Source organism: Brienomyrus brachyistius, unplaced genomic scaffold, assembly GCF_023856365.1.
Source record: "Brienomyrus brachyistius isolate T26 unplaced genomic scaffold, BBRACH_0.4 scaffold51, whole genome shotgun sequence".
In the NCBI taxonomy this organism is placed as follows: Eukaryota; Metazoa; Chordata; class Actinopteri; order Osteoglossiformes; family Mormyridae; genus Brienomyrus; species Brienomyrus brachyistius.
This window is the reverse complement of record NW_026042326.1, coordinates 1,958,360-1,975,904: the sequence shown is the minus strand read 5'-3', so window position 1 is coordinate 1,975,904 and position 17,545 is coordinate 1,958,360. Positions and strand designations below refer to the sequence as shown.

Here is a 17,545-nt window from a genome sequence, read left to right as displayed (position 1 = left end):
GATTTTAGGACCACTATTGTTCCTAATTTACATAAATGACATGGATACCAATATATACAGTAAACTGGTGAAATTTGCAGATGACACCAAGGTGGGTGGTGTAGCACATACTGAATTAGCGGCTCAGCAGCTACAGCGGGATCTTGATTTAATTAGTGACTGGGCCGATACCTGGCAGATGAAATTTAACGTCAATAAATGTAAGGTACTCCATCTAGGGAGCAGAAATATAAAGTACAGGTATTTCATGGGTGTCACTGAAATAAAGGTAGCTGATCATGAGAAAGACCTTGGTGTGTATGTTGATGCTTCCATGTCCCATTCTCGCCAGTGTGGGGAAGCAATAAAAAAGGCCAATAGGATGTTGGGGTATATCTCCAGGTGTGTGGAGTTTAAGTCAAGGGAGGTAATGCTAAGATTATACAATTCCTTGGTGAGACCTCACCTAGAATATTGTGTGCAGGTTTGGTCACCATATCTTAAAAAGGACATTGTGGCCTTAAAAAAGGTGCAGCGTAGGGCCACAAAAATGATTCCTGGTCTTAGAGGAATGTCATACGAGGAACGGTTACTTGAGCTAAATCTGTTCAGTCTCAAGCAAAAGAGACTGAGGGGGGACATGATCCAGGTATATAAGATTCTAACAGGTTTGGATGCTGTCCAATCAAATAGTTACTTCAGCATTAGTTTAAATACACGAACTCGTGGCCATAGGTGGAAATTAGCGGGAGAACATTTCAAGCTGGATTTAAGGAAGCACTTCTTTACATAGCGTGTAGTCAGAGTATGGAATAGCCTTCCTGATAATGTAGTGCAAGCTGAATCCTTGGGTTCCTTTAAATCAGAGCTAGATAAGATTTTAACAACTCTGAGCTATTAGTTTAGTTCTCCCCAAGCAAGTTTGATGGGCCGAATGGCCTCCTCTCGTTTGTATAGTTCTTATGTTCTTATTACCTGGGGGCCACTGGCTATGTGATAGTTCCCCAAGGAGACCACGTGAGAAATCATACACATATACGCACACACGCACTTGCACGCACATTCACGCACACAAAAAAAGTGTCTTATTCAACTTGAAATTTTACATTCATACAGTCATTAACTATATTCAGGACATTCTGACCTAAACAGTTTTTGTTTCTTGCTTACTACCAGGACCCTGACAGTGCTGCTGCTGAGAAAGATGAGTAACATTTGTATTGAAAAAGTTAACAGTGGACAGAAATTGGCCTGGACATGGCTATCAGACATTTATTGATTTTTTGATGTTCATAGTTGAGAAAAGTTTCTCAAAAAGTTAGTTGTGGTCAAAAGTTTACATACACTTGTAAAGAACATAATATCATGGCTCTCTTGAGTTTCCCATTGTAGCGTTTGTGGGCGTTTGTATCCAATGAGCCCTATTTAAATGGCCTCAGAGAAATCACCAGCTGTAGTCACTCATAATCACTCACAAGAAGTTAAGAGGCCATGCTATGAAGCTCATTTCACTGACACAACTTTCTAAGTCACCAAAATTGCGAATTTATGTTGCTGTATGTATATTTTTGACCCAGGAGATATGATCACTTTTTTCTGTTAACCCATAATAAAGTCATGAAAGAACCAAACTTCATGAATGTTTTTTGTGACAAAGAAGTATCTGTTCCAATCACTCTATCAGAGAAAAATCAGAGTTGTAGAAATAACAGGAAACTCAAGAGAGCCATGATATTATGTTCTTTACAAGTGTATGTAAACTTTTGACCACAACTGTATGTGCCTTGAAACAGACACATTGTGCATTTGAACTGTGCAAGAAAATGTTTGGGTTTCTGTTTGCATCTCTAAACTTTGCTTTGAGATCAGTGCTGCACTGTAAATCTACAAGCTCAATCTGAAGTGTGCTTATCTGTATTATTATGGTATGATTTACATGTTCTGAAAATATTTAAAAAGTACCAACACACAAACTGCAATCATTTCACCAAGTTCGAGACCAAAGGCAGGGCGAAACCGAAACAAGACCAAGATAAAGGCAAGGCTAGACTATTTCAAGATCAGAAATAGACCAATGTTTGAGCCTATATAACACAATACACTATAATATTAGCTAACATAAGTTATAGCTATGTGACTTCCTCGTCATTGTCCATCAGAAGGAAAAACGAAACTTCAACCTAGGAAAAGCAATGATACCACATGCTGTCCCCTCAGTATAACATTACATTACATTCCTCCATATTACGTTAATTTTTTAAATTAGGTAGATAGCACTAGTTAACACTGCCAGCTTTTGCAGTGCCTGCACCTATCTTTAGATAAGGGGTTTCTAAGATTTTTCTGAGACAGGTTGTTAACATTAGCTTGCTAGCTACTTAATTTATCTTTCCTCTCCAAGTATCAAGTAAAGTTGGACGTTGTCCCAGCTGTCTCGGTGAGAGTTGTGTTGCAGAATCTGAACATTCCTAAATGTTTTTTCTTTGCAGTTACTTTGCAAATGAAATCTTTATAACTAATATAGACCAGTTTTATCACAGAGGAAGTAGCTGACATGTTGACTGGAATTCAGTTGGAGTGTGATGGTTAAGGGATGTGGGGAAGTGTATACAGCCATAAAAAAAATTAACAACATTTTTTTCAAATAAGATGTACCTTATTGGTTGCATTTAAACCTTGAAGCAGAATGTTTTACACCTAATCTCAGTATTGTGCTAATAAACAAATGAGTACTAAGCCATAGTGACAAGTATTGAGGCATTTTAATGAGTGGTCTTGACTGATCTTGAAATAAAACCTTGAGTCTTGTATGTCTGAGACCGAGACAAGACCGTCCTGAGACCAGTCTTGGTACTACACAAGTATAAAGTATTTATTAGAGGACCAAGTTAAATAGTAAAATAATAACATGTCACGGGCCGTATAAAAATGTCTCATGGGGCAGATGTAGCCTGTGAGCCGGTAGTTTGAGAACCAACATACACCAATGAATACACAGGAAGCACTGGCACATATTCTAATGATAGTGGTTATCCACAGCTGCATAATTATTACAAATGAGTGGGGGTACACATTGACAACAAACTAATGTGGAGTGCCCAGGTAGACAATGTTTGTGTTAAGGTCTAACAAAAAATACACTTGATGCCTTTGGCATCAGCAAAAGGTTCTGCTTATCTTCTAACAGGCCATAGCTGAGAACAGTATCCACTATGGCAAAACAGGTTGTTCAGCTGAAGATCCAGATCACTCGCCTCACCCAGAGAGCCATGAAAACCATGGGAGACAGGCAACATCTCACCCCACAGGATGTTTGTAACTAAATTACCATCAGGCAGATCTAAGCGATTATTTCAGCTCCACCCACATCCTCCAGCCTGAGTGCCAGCCTCTACCAACAGGCACTTCAGAGTCCCATGGGGCAAATTTATCCATTTTAAATGCAGAGGACACATTTCGTTGTTGCATGCTGTGGTGTTTTAACAATGACCACTGATCATTAAATTCTAATTCTATAGGGCAGCATGTGGCTCAGTGGGCTCAGCCTGTGTGCCTGTAATCACAAACACAGCTTCAGCATGTCTGCAGGTCCTTGAGTAAGGTTCTTAACCCCCAGCTCCCTGGGTGCCCCAACAGGTGGCTGCCCACTTAGCTTACTCCACAAAGAGCAAGTTGAGGGAGACGTAAAAAGAATTTCCCCACGGGGTCGATTACACTCTTACCCTAAACTTTTATTCCATCCATTTATTTATTTGTGTGTTTGTTTATTTATTTAACTTTCTCTTTTTCTTTCTCCGTGTTTTCGTTTACCTATTTATTTTGGTGGAGATGTGTTCTACAAAGGAAATGCGTAAAGTTCTGTGATAATCTGAGTACAGTACAGTATATGGATTTGCAGTGTGAGAGTGTACAGGATAAATGTTCATGTATTATGTGATACGTGATCTTTTGTTTGTTTTTATCAAGAGCAATTGCAGTATGTCTGCAAGACAAATGACCTCCAGGGCAATAAAAGTTACTCTAACGATATGGGAAGGAGAACAGGCATGGTGGCCACGTGACTTACCTGCCAGTTTCCTCTTAAGCTTCTCGATCTCTTCGTTCAGCTTCTTTGTCTCCTTGTCCCTTGCAATAATGCTGCCTCCCCATGCCAAACCCTGAGGAGCCTGGGAGCATTCTAGGAAAATAAGAACAGGAAGTGAGGAGGCTCCTTAGCGACGCAATGAACAGCACTATAAATCATTGTCAATAGATCGTACTGTCTGCAAACGGAAATGTTGACTTTAACAAGAAACAAGCAGCTATGTGTCTGAATGAATCATAAATCCATCCATCTTCTGTAGTCACTTGTCCTATTCAGGGTCACAGGGGGTCCGGAGCTTATCCCGGAGACTACAGGTGCAAGGCAGGGAACAACCCAGGATGGGGTGCCAACCCATTGCAGGGCATAGTCACATGCACACAAATACAGACAGTGTGGTAACTCCAATTCACCTCAGAATGAACTTGAACTGTGGGGGGAAAACTAGAGTACCCAGTGAAAGCCCCATGAGAAAACAGGGATAACATGCAAACTCCACACACATGAATGCACAGTGGTGTGAGGAAACCAGAGTGCGAACCACTGCATCACCATAAGGAGATCTTTGTTTTCAGCACATGAAAGATTAGGGCTGGACTGGTAATGTGGATTAATGTGGAGTCCATCTACAGGCTGTCTGCAGCCCCAGGGAGGCCCTCTAAAGCTGAGGGACTGTGGAGAGTAAGAGAACAGCAGAGCATGCAGGGATTGATTACGGGACAGAGTGACACAGGGATGGGCTGACGCAGGGACACTTAATTAACCCCAGGGGAAACTGCAGGTATGACGTGGAGATGTACAGGTGTACAGCGGCTACAAGGGCGCCACCTTGCAGCTTGAGGCTCAGCTCCAGCTTCTCCTGCTCCAGCTGGGCAATGCGAGCCTGGAAGCACTGGGCCCCCTGCGCCTCAGGGGGGTCCACTGCCCGCCATACGCTGCCACGGTCTGAGAAGCAGCTGTCTGTCGTGTAAGTGAAGCCCACGAAAGGGAGGTGCTGCCCGGAGAAGCCAGCATGGGAGAGCGGGGGTGCCACATCCTATGGGGGAGGCACACCAAGAGGTAAGTGGGGGGTGCAACATGAAGCAAGCGGAACTGACATGGGGGGATGGGAATGTACCGGGTTCTTGAGAACGTCGTCATCCACATCGAAATTGGACGTGTCAGAGGGCGAGGTGACGTCGGGGATGTAGGGCGCTCCCATGTGGTGGATGTTCTCCCAGTCGACGCCCTTGAAGAAGGGGTGCTTCTTAAACTCCTCAATGCCACTCTGGCCCAGACGCTGCTCACGGCTGCAGATCAGCCGCTGGATCAGGTCCCTGGCATCCTCTGACACATCCGTAACGTTGGAGGGGAACTGAAAGCGGTCCTGCAGAAAGAAACATCATGGAACCTCCCCACTGCACCATGCACCCGAGGGTGCTGATTTGTAACCAATCTCATACGCACGGTCGTCATCTCAGGGTGTCCACAAGGTGGGGCAGGCTAACCTCATGGTTCATGATTTTGCCATAGGTCTCCACGAGCGATTCGGCGTAGAAAGGTGTCTCCCCGTAGAGCATCTCGTACATGCACACACCCAACGACCACCAGTCGCACTCTGGCCCATAGCGGCCCTTGCCATCTTCCATTGCCTGCAGGATTTCTGGGGAGATGTAATCGGGTGTGCCGACAGCCACTGAAGACTGAACCTATCAAGGGAGAGATAGGGGATCACAGTCAATCTGAATTTAGAGCAGGCATATATGAGTGCATACGAGCACAAGTACTAATCCAGGTCGACTCAGGGTGACAAGCAACGCTGATGCTGATGATCGCAAGCCGTAGGCCATGTTCAGGTCTGCAAGGAACCACTGAGATCAGGTTCAGTCTTCCACTGTTTTACCACAGGGATAAAGATAAAAAAAAAAAAAAAGTGAAGGAGATGAAAAGGTGCTATGATGGAAAGCGGTCCCACGTCGGCAAGTGGCACCAATACCGTATCGGTGGAAAAGGGCTGTGTGTGTGAGAGACAGTCCTGAGTGTTAACAGAAGAGGGCACAAGTGGGGGAGAAGAGGAAGGGAGACGTGGGGGAGAAGAGGAAGGGAGATGGGGGGGGGAAGAGGAAGGGAGATGGGGGGGAGAAGAGGAAGGGAGATGGGGGGGGAAGCAGAATAAGCCAAAATGAGGAAAGTGGTGACAGGCAAAGCAGTGAGCACTGAGCTAAGAGGGAGCAAGTGAGGGTTGTGGGTTATAAGTCTCTTCCTATCAGCCGGCACTCACCAAACCATCCTCCATCATCTTGAGGCAGGACCCAAAGTCGGCGAGGCGGATGTGACCATTCATGTCCAAGAGCACATTGTCGGGCTTAATATCTCTGAGGATGCCAAGATGACAGGCAAAGTGTCAAAGTGTTGGCGTGTGCACGTGCACACACATATACCCACACGTCGGATAAACATATCTTTATGGGGACCGTTCATTCATTTCTATGGAAAAAATGATAACGCCTATGACAACCTTAACCCCTACTCAGCCCTAACCATAACCAACTAAGCAAAAAAGAGTTTTTGCATTGGCATACGTCATTTACGGGTGAGAGCACTGCTGGCATCTGTTTTGACTGCCGCTTCTCCCCGTGTCTAAATGTGTCGTTTGTTTATTTTGTCTACTTAACTATCTAGACAATCGTGATTGTCAGTATCGTTAGTCTTCTTTCTGTCCGAACACTCTCTGCGGATCCAATGATCCACTTTTCCAGCTGCTATGATCTCTCCAAAGAAGCTCACCGCAAGTTTTCCATTCATTCCTCCGTTTTTCCCCGCATGATTGCACAGCGACATTGATGCATCTTCTCTGAACTTCCTCCACTGGACTTATTTTTCAAATATGTTAGACTGGCTACTCCTGGATTTCACCTTGCACCTCCAGATTTCGCCCCCGGACTGTTTCTTCCTCGGTTCATGTGCCTACATGCCCTGACCTCCTGCCATGAACAGCTGTATGCCGCACTGTATGTAGATTGCACCCTCTCCAGACCCTCATCCTGAGAATAAGTCTCCACTTTTCCAACTGGAGCTCGGTGGCCAACTCCGCAACTTGGTGAGTGAGGCTCTCTCTCGCCATTGTGATTCTGGTTTTCGTTATTGGTTTGGAACAGTCTGCTGTGTTGAGCGTTGCATGCTGTCGGTTTCTCTGGTGTTTGGCTCTGACCTCGGGGGTAGCCCAGCACTAACTGAACTGATTGTATCGGTCTAAGCTTCTCCTACTATACAGTACCACTTGAAATGTTGCTACAGCCCAGACTCCGCCAGTTGCAAATATTTGCAGCCTGCATCGGTTACTTAATTTCCCTGGCAACGCACGCGCGCGCACGCACGCACGCACACACGCACGCACGCACACACTCTTTGTGGGGACATTTACATGGGCCGAACCCTGATCCTAAGCATGACAACCTTAACCCCTACCCAGTCCAAACCTTAACCATAAGTTACCAAACAAAATACAAGATATTTGTCATTTTTATTTTTTTGATTGCATTCACAGATATACAAAAAAAAATAGGTTTACATTGCATGGACGTAAAACAAATGCTAAAAAGGTAACAGGTTCTTCTAGATTGTTGGGACATTAAGTTACTAAAATATGGCAAATACAAACCCACACACATGTGCAGCATGTGGTAAACACAGGCCAAATGAGGTCTGGAAAGTATCCCCCCCCCACACCAGAGGAAGGCATTTATGGCCCACACCGCCCTGCTGAAGGGGGGTCACTGTAGCAGCGAGCACCCCCCACAATCACTCAGGAGCATACCCACCTGTGCACATAGCGTAGCTGGTGGATGGAGTGGATGGCGAGGACCATCTCAGCGATGTAGAACTTAGCCATGTCCTCTGGGAGGCGATCTTCAAACTTACTAAGCAATGTGAGCAGGTCACCTCCCACGTAGTAATCCATGACCAGGTACTACGCAGGGAAAGGGTGTGTGTGCACACAGAGAGACAGACCGACACACCAAGATAGAAGCAGACAGAGAGAGAAATGACAAAAAAAGAGACTCACGCAGACAGAAAGACAAAGAGAGAGGTAAAACAACAGAGGGAAAGAGAGAGACAGATAGTGAGAGAGAGATATAGACAGGCAGAAACACAGACATACAAAGACAGAGAGAAATGGAGAGACAGACAGAAACAGAGATGCACAGACAGAAGGACAGACACACACAAAACATAAAACAGGAGGTGTCACTTTACAGTCTGCTTCACTATTGAGACTAAGACTACCATTGAAAGCAGGCATGTATTTTAGGCTGACACAAACAGTTTTACTGTTTATGATTACCATACAGATTATGAATATGATTGAGTGTCACCATCACCATAATCATGGCCCAGAGTGGCTCACCAGGTTGCTCTCATCCTGGAAGGCGTAGTGCAGTGCAGTGATCCATTGGGAGTTTCCGTTCACCAACACATTGCGCTCCTCACGGAAGCAGGCCGTCTGGCAGGAGGACACGCAATCAGGCTCTCAGGATCTGCCCTCCTCCCGCCTCCCCTGCCAGTAACCAGCAGTCTGTCCCACCCTCCACAGAGCCGGCAGGGCGTTACACACACTGGGAACCCCATCTGTCTCACATGCCACCTATACTGTGCCTCCCACTCCCGATGGACACCCCTGACTACAGGGTGACCCCAGGCCATAGGAGCATTTTGAGGACAGCATGTGATATGGGGGAAAGAAGGCTCAGGCTAAGCATAAAGGGTCAGTGACTGAGAGGAAACGCGTGTGGCTAAGACAAAAGAGGTTTGGGGCTGGGTCAAGAGCAGAGAAAACCGGAGACAGCATGCTGGTGCCTGACCTCAGCTCTCTTCAGCATCTCCCACTTGTTGAGAATTTTCATGGCGTAAAAGCGCTCCGTGTTCTTCATCTTCACCACGGCAACCTATGTGGGGAGGAGTCAGCCCCCGTTAAATAATTACGAATACATCATCTTCATCATCATTATCATGTGCCATGCAAACACGTGAACAATGGCAAATTGGTTTTTTTTTAATATTTTAATAAACCCCCGACCCTTGAAAGGAATGAAAGCAGGACCCTTCTTCAGACACAACTGCACCTCCTCCACTCACTCCAGGGGTGAGGATGGATCTCAACCTACTGGAGACTGAAACCTACATCTGAGCTGTGTTCAGATCTGTCACATATTACATCTCCAGGATAGGATACGCAACAAACTACACCGGGTTCATGCACAAAACACCTCACACTTCAAGTGACAGGAGGGTTGGAGGTTGGGTCTCAAAAGTAGAAAAGGCCCCTAGCCCTAGATCTGTGAGACCTGTGCATAATGGCGGTCATGCCATCCACTCCCCCAGACAACTTCACCTCACAGCAAACACACGCTACGCAGGAGATGGCCATCCTGAAGATGACGCCAGATTCAAATACCAGAGTGATATTGAGGACCATGTTGGAAGAGATGCTTCCATGGGGCAGGAGAGCGGCAGGCCAGGCTGGCAGAGACAGAAATTCCAAGGGGCCACGCGGCTGCAGTTACTGACACTCACATGGGGCCAACTTGATTTTACAGAGGTGCTGTGGACTGGCATGAAAGAGGCAGGCAGACACCCCCTACCCCCCAAAAGATGCTCCCATCACCATCCCACTAAGCAGCTTAACAGCACTGGGCCACAGCACTGAAGGACAAACAGGAAATACACTTATCTGAGGCGTATCTTGCTTGGGAGGTGGCAGGAAGAGGTGGAGAGGAGATATGGGTCACACAGACAGAGAGACACTCAGAGAGAGTCAAACACACACGTAGACACACAGTCATGGACAAATAGAGATACACAGTCACACAGAGTCACATTCCGACAGATACACTGACACCGAATCACACAAACACACAGACAGACAGAGTCACACAGTGAGATAAACACAGAGAGTCCCACACATACAGAGACACAGATCCAGTCAGTCAGTCAGTCAGTCAGTCAGACAAAGACACACAGAGTCTTAAGCAGAGAGAGAGAGAGAGTCAGACACACAACATGAAGGAATTATTGTGGACTAAAAAACAGGAAGAAACTGCTCTCAGCAGAGCTCAGCATCAGTCTTCTGATTGTGCCCCTCGCTGATGATCTCTCCTGGGGCCAACATGCATCCTCCCTGACCAAGAATGCCCAGCAGTAAATTCACTTCCTGCGACACGTGATACAGGAAAGAATGCCACCTCCCATCCGGTCTACCATCTACAGAGGCACCACTCACAGTCTGCTCACAAACTGTACCACAGTCTGGCTGATCCTGTAATGCCTCGGATCACCTGTCTCTCCAGCAAGTTATCAAAACAGCAAAGAACAGAACATAAGATAAGAAGTTGACAAACAAGAGGAAGCCATTTGGCCCATCAAGCTCGTTTAGAGGGAACTTAACTAATAGCTCAGAGTTGCTAAAATTGTATCTAGCCCTGATTTTAAGGATTCCAAGGTTTTAGTTTGCGCTACACTAGCAGGAAGACTATTCCATACTCTAACTACAAGCTTTGAAAAGAAGTGCTTTCTCAAATTCAGTTTAAAATGTTCTTCCCACTAATTTCCACCTATGGCCATGAGTTCTTGTATCTGAACTAATACTGAAGTAACTATTTGGTTGAACAGCATCCAGACCTGTTAGAATCTTATATACGTGGATCATGTCCCCCCCTTAGACTCCTTTGCTCGAGGCTGAACAAAAACAGCTCAGCTACCCTCTTCTCAAAAGACATTCCTCTAAAACCAGGAACCATTCTTGCAGTCCTATGTTAAAACCTTTCTAAGGCCTTTTTAAGTTAAGGTGACCAAATCTGCACACAATATCATTTCATTTGAATGCCATTTCAATCCTGGTAATCTACCATTTTCGCATGGATTATAGCTTCCATTACTTTTCTAGTTGTGCAAGTTAAACTAATTGGCTTATAGTTTAATGGATTGCTTCTATCCCCTTTTCTGAATCTGGCCATTATATTAGTATGCTTCCAATCCGAAGGTACCACACCAGCAGATAGGGATTTCTGGAATAGAAAAGTTAAAAGTCAGCAAGTAATATACCTCATTTATTTTTTGACCTGGGTATGATGTTAAATTGCATCCAACCCTGCAAGCGGTCCTCCATCTTACAGGGAAACAATTTCTTTGGGGGTTGGTGGTGTGATTGGCACTCCAGCCACCATAAAACAATTCACAACTGCTCAATTTAAACAAGAACGATACTCTTCTGCTCTCCGCAGGGGTAGCTCTGCTGCAGGGTCAGACCTTTTGGGGATCGGGGCTGGTGTGATGCTGAGACGTTGCCTGCTGCATCGCAGCACTTGGGTCCCAGTTTGAGGCAACCTATCTGAGTAGGTATGTGGAATGTCATCTCTCCAGCAAGAGGACCATCTTCAGGGGAGCTTCGTAAACTCAGTGTTTCGGTGGCTGAAGTACGCAGACCAGGGAGTGGACAGACCACTGTAGGTGATGGCTGCCATACTTAGGGTATAGCTGCTGTTGTAGTAGATTGGCCTGTTTCGATGGCGTCTAATGTCACTCCTTTCAATGAGTGTCTTATGAGACTCAGGTTAAGGTACTCCTTGGGTGTCTTACAGTTGTCTCAGTATAGGATCCTACCACGGTGAGTGATCTCTCGTTGGGGGAGACATTTTACTCAGTGGTTGAAGGGTGCACACAAGGTGACACTCGTCTGGTCATGGGTGAGTTAAATGTGACCACTGGCACTGAGAGGGCTGGCTATAATGATTGTATCAGTCCCCATGGGTCTGGAGACCGGGGTGAAAGTGGCTCCATGTTCCTTGACTTCACCAAAGGTCAGGAACTGTGGGACGCTGAAGTGGTGGTGCAGTGATATAGAGCGATCACATCCTCCAGAGCAGATGCTGGAGGCTCCTGCAGAACTGCAGGGTCTACAGAAGTGCTTAGTTTCTGAATTCTGACCATAAACTTGTTATTGCTACTCTGAAGATTCAGCTTAGATTCAGTAGGCTACAACCTACTAGGAGATTGAGGCTGGACTTAGTCAGACTCCAAGATCATGCTGTTTCTGATGAGTTTGCACGCAGTTTGTATGAGAAAATTGCAGACTTGGGTGCAACTGCTGACTCTAATGTGATTTGGGAGACCTTCCGTGATAAGACCCTGAAGGTTGCCAAGGGTTGTGTTGGTGTTTCCAGTGTTCCAAAAAGGAGGTGGGTCCACGGTTCTCGAAGCTAATCCTTTGATCAGCTGTGAACCACCCAATCTCCCTGAGATTGCAAGGGTGGTGAATCAGCTGGGGGTAGGGATAGCTGCAGGGATTTGTAGTACCCGGGGTGAACTTCTCCAGTCTGGTGGTAAGGCTGTCCTCCTGACATTGCAGGCAATCTTAGCTTCCATTTCAGACACAGGCATCATCCCAACTGACTGGAAAATGGGACTTGTGGTCACTATCTGGAAAGGGAAGGGTGATCACCTGGACTGCGACAACTACAGGGGGATAACACTGGTTTCGGTGCCAGGTAAGGTCCTTGCTAGAGTCATCCTTAACAAGATTCATTATCAATTGCTTGGCTGTCAGCGACCGGTGCAGTCTGGTTTTATGCCTAAGAAGTCTACCATTAACCATATCCTAGCATTGAGGGGACACTTGGAGCGCAAGCGCGAATATCGGCAGAGGTTCATTGCAGCCTTTGTTGATTTTTGGAAAGCGTTCAACTCAGTTGATCGAGTTTCCCTGTAGGACATCCTGAGACTTCGCGCATCCCCCCGAAGTTTCTGAACATCATAACCGGCCAGTACAAAGGTACTGTGAATGCGGTGCAGAGTGGAAGGAGAACCTCTGTGTATAAACTCTGTATAAAGTTCTTTTTATAAAAACAATTAAAAAAACATACGTTTTCAGGGTTGCCTTCCGTTCACCTAAGAAATCTATAATATTCCAATATAACCTCAAAATTATCTACAAAGGCATTGGAGTAGTTTGCAAACCCTACAGACCATTTACAAGGTAAAAACAAAAACGTTACATACATGTAAATCCGTGTGCAGACTTGTCTCGAATTGAAAATCTCACTCCAGCCAGCTGACCAAACTTGGTAGCCCTGCGTTTAATTTGAAATGAAAAGTAAAGCGCACTGTTCACTTTTTGTATTGTTTGAAATAAAACCACCCATACCCAAATGTAAAATAACAATTAAAGTGTACTTAATATATTATTAAATATTTCTTTTAATTCATATAAATGGACAGGACATACTAAGTTTCCCAAAACCTGGAAAAACTGCAAAGCTAGGTAAGGTCTTTTTTTCTATGACAGAGAAAAATGTTTTAAATGTTTTAAATGTTTATTTTAGGTAAAATTTAACCCCCTGCGCAATCATGTCCGTACAAAATTGAAAGTAAAAAAAAGCCTGATGTTAATCTATCTGAGCAGCAATGTACAAATTGCATACACATAACATGCAACATTGGTATTAATATGACACATCGTCCAGTCCTGTAATATACTACAGCCATTTTTCGAATTTAAAATATGCTGTCTTGTGTTGTAATATTATTCGGCACTGGTACTGGTTTTTACGCTAGTGGGAAAACCAACACAATGAAGTACCATACTCTTGGTACTTTCTCAAAATACTGAAAGTACAGTACCTAGTGCAGTGGAAAGAGCCCTATAATGACTGCTGCATCCAGAGGCAACTGGCATCATCAAGGACCCAGTGCACCCCTCTCACAGCCTCTTTGCCTCCCTGCTGTCTGGGTGGAGGTTCTCCAGCATCAAAGTCATCAAGACGTTATCTTTGTGATATCTTTGTGAGCACTCTCCATTCATTACTATGGGGAAAACTCCAACATGACGACCTTAACGCCTACCCAGCCCTAACCTTAACCACAAGTAACCAAACAAAATACGAGACATTTGGCATTCTTTGTTTTTTGATTGCAGTCACAGATCTTTGCAGGGACCTGAAAAATGGTCCCAGCAACATCAAAATAACAGATTTTTAATCACATTGTAGGGTACATTTGGTCCCCACAATGTAATGTACACATAATCCACAAACACATACACATGCACGCAGTCACACACAGACACGTCTGCATTACTGCCACCGTATTTCCAGCCAGCGAGGAACAAACAGCCATCCATCACATCTGCTAGCATGCTCCCCTCTATGCACTCCCCGGGTTGCACTCACCTCTCCAAAGGCCCCCCTGCCGATCACCTTCAGCATCTCGAAGTCATCCCTGCGCAGACGCATTTCCTTCACCGTGGAGGTGAATGGTCTCACTGTGAGGGGACAGAAAGGGAGGCGGTGAGCAGGAACCAGCCCCAGGGCTGCCGGAGACGGCGAGCCTGAACCAGGCCCAGGGGCTCCGGAGACGGCGAGCCTGAACCAGCCCCAGGGGCTCCGGAGACGGCGAGCCTGAACCAGGCCCAGGGGCTCCGGAGACGGCGAGCCTGAACCAGGCCCAGGACTGCCGGAGACGGCGAGTCTGAACCAGGCCCAGGGGCTCCGGAGACGGCGAGCCTGAACCAGGCCCAGGGGCGCCGGAGACGGCGAGCCTGAACCAGGCCCAGGGGCTCCGGAGACGGCGAGCCTGAACCAGGCCCAGGGGCGCAGGAGACGGCGAGCCTGAACCAGGCCCAGGGGCGCAGGAGACGGCGAGCCTGAACCAGGCCCAGGGGCGCAGGAGACGGCGAGCCTGAACCAGGCCCAGGGGCGCAGGAGACGGCGAGCCTGAACCAGGCCCAGGGGCGCAGGAGACGGCGAGCCTGAACCAGGCCCAGGGGCGCCGGAGACGGCGAGCCTGAACCAGGCCCAGGGGCGCCGGAGACGGCGAGTCTGAACCAGGCCCAAGGAGACCCCCAGTCCACAGACCCCAGGAAGAGGAGCTGGAGGAGGAGGCACACAGTGACTCAGCTGTCATCTGTCCCTGTGTCAGTGCATGAAGGAAAGCCCCCACTCAGTGGCCCATGGAGCAGGGGGTGGCCTGGCTGGACAAGCCCATCTGCTCAAGTCCACCAGACAGGCACAGATTTCTACAGCATCCAGAATCCAGATCTGACGAGGATTTCCCAACACAACCTAGCTTCTTTCCAGCCCACTAGCAATGCTTGGGGAGGGGGGGTTGATAAACAACGACACCACCATGATTTGCAAGAGTCAAATGACACTGACACAAATTTACAAGTTGAAAACAAAAAAACGCAAAGTAGGAAATGAAAAGTAAATTGGAAAATGAAAAGACAAAAAGGTTTTTTTAATTTTTCAAATCTGACTCATACACGAGTGGAAAATTAGAATGTAAATGGTACCATTTCATTTTGGTAGGATTTTTGCACATAGACTTTGAAAACTAAATGGCAAAGTGGAGATGGTATTTTCATCTTAAGTTCATTTTATTTTTTGTAGCAAATACCTCCCATAGCCTTGCGGTAACCCATCTGCTTCTGGCTACCTATCTGAGGCTAATTCTATATCTATAGAAAACATGACGGGAAAAAGAAAGTCATTTTCTCTCAATGAGAAATACAGACTCATGAAAGCTTATGACAAACCTCCAAAAGCGAGCCAACGAGATGCAGCAATGAACCCACAGTAGCTGGAACGAGACAAACGAAGGAAGGTAGGCTTAAATCTGCTAGGAAAGATGCTAGTCACAATTGTGAAAAGATATGTCATTTTAAGGATTGTTGGTCAAAGGGCAGAGGTGCACCAGGGTACAGAGAGATGGGAAATCTAGATGCAAGAAGGAACCAACCTCATCAATACCAACTATGACTTACAAAGATATGACCAAATTATTACATGAAATCAAAGAAATAGTAGCAAATTAGCATGCTACTCAGACTGATTCATGTGTCAAATGCAAGGAGAATGCTTATTTGAAGCCACAGGGGTACCTGGCCCGTGTTAAAAAATTAGATGATGTGTAACCAGATGAGTTTGGCAGACCTAGTGTTGACATTACACTTAGAAGCTACTGTGACAAGTGGCTAGCAGACACAGGTCCCGTTGTCACTCAAGCACAGCAAAACCCTTCATAATTCATCCAAGATTGGGCAGAACATGACAAGTCCTCAAAAAATGTCCAGAGCATTCTGGAAGACAATTTTCTATCTGAAAATCATAACTGAGGAAATACCTACCAAGGGAACAAAGTTTTGGGCGGCATGGTGGTGCAGTGGTTAGCACTGTTGCCTCACACCTCTGGGACCCGGGTTCGAGTCTCCGCCTGGGTCACATGTGTGCAGAGTTTGCATGTTCTCCCCATGTCGTCGTGGGGTTTCCTCCGGGTACTCCGGTTTCCCCCCACAGTCCAAAAACATGCTGAGGCTAACTGGAGTTGCTAAATTGCCCATAGGTGTGCATGTGTGAGTGACTGGTGTGTGAGTGTGCCCTGCGATGGGCTGGCCCCCCATCCTGGGTTGTTCCCTGCCTCGTGCCCATTGCTTCCGGGATAGGCTCCGGACCCCCCGCGACCCAGTAGGATAAGCGGTTTGGGAAAATGGATGGATGGATGGATGGGAACAAAGTATAATGGGATGATGTTATAAAACGCAATATTGCCAGATTTGAAAAAAGCTTTTTCTACTCATGGTATGCCTTGCACTTGCAGACTGCAACGACACAGCAAGCAGATACATTGTGCACAGCAAAGGTAAATCATATCTCCAGCGCAGGAACAACAAAGCAACCTGCCACATCGGTGTTATAAGTGGGATAACTTCCCTGGGACAATGCCAAGGCTTTGAAGATCTTATGGGAAGAAGAAAAGCACCTCGCACATCAACCAAATTTGCATTAACACATTTGGGGCGCTACAAGTGTGACTGTAAGCTTGGGTGGAGAATGGATCAAAAGCAAATGTTTCTGTCTTAGAATGTGGTATACTCTTGATGTTTGGATAATTCCCGATTTAATTGATTGATAATTGATTGATACTAGGGCTGGGCGGTATACCAGTTCACACCGAAAACCAATTCATATGATAACAATAAAAAAAAAAGTTCTTATACTGCAAAACCGGTTTAAATAGCCAACACAATGTTTGGAAAGTGGCGCAGCTGGAAAGCTGTTTAAGGGGTGACCTTTTTCACTGCTGCACCACTAAAATGTACCGTGAAAGATCAGAAACGTAAGATATAGCTGACGCTGGAGTTGAAAATAATGAGACACTGGGGATGTCAAAAAAACGATTCTCAGATACTATCCATCCATCCATCCATTTTCCAAACCACTTATCCTACTGGGTCGCGGGGTCTCAGATACTAATCGATATTAAAAATTAGTATCTGATTAGATACTCATTTCACCATTATTGATACCAACAGTGTAGTTTTTGCCTCATTTGCCACACTTCACACAGCACCACTATAGCGCAGGAAAACATTTGTGCAGCCCCTCCCCTCCTCTTAATAGCCGCTGAACGCATTCGCGCTTGCTAGCACAAACACCGAGTTGGCCAAACATGGCA

General features: G+C 46.0%; 1 protein-coding gene across 4 annotated transcripts in view; it reads right to left on the bottom strand.

The window, feature by feature from the left end:
• The window catches only part of LOC125723782 (serine/threonine-protein kinase MRCK beta-like), a 60,002-nt gene that overhangs the window by 28,720 nt on the left and 13,737 nt on the right, over positions 1-17,545 (bottom strand). For 3 of the 4 annotated variants that reach the window (XM_049000518.1, XM_049000519.1, XM_049000520.1), the window contains exons 2-10: positions 14,263-14,354; positions 8,902-8,985; positions 8,448-8,543; positions 7,861-8,009; positions 6,321-6,414; positions 5,548-5,748; positions 5,178-5,426; positions 4,889-5,096; positions 4,046-4,156 (exon numbers count right to left, since the gene is read on the bottom strand). In XM_049000518.1, coding sequence (XP_048856475.1) covers positions 4,046-4,156; positions 4,889-5,096; positions 5,178-5,426; positions 5,548-5,748; positions 6,321-6,414; positions 7,861-8,009; positions 8,448-8,543; positions 8,902-8,985; positions 14,263-14,354 — 1,284 coding nt within the window. Of the gene's footprint in view, positions 1-4,045; positions 4,157-4,888; positions 5,097-5,177; positions 5,427-5,547; positions 5,749-6,320; positions 6,415-7,860; positions 8,010-8,447; positions 8,544-8,901; positions 8,986-13,093; positions 13,165-14,262; positions 14,355-17,545 lie in introns of all 4 variants that reach the window. The other variant, XM_049000521.1, reaches the window with a different exon arrangement.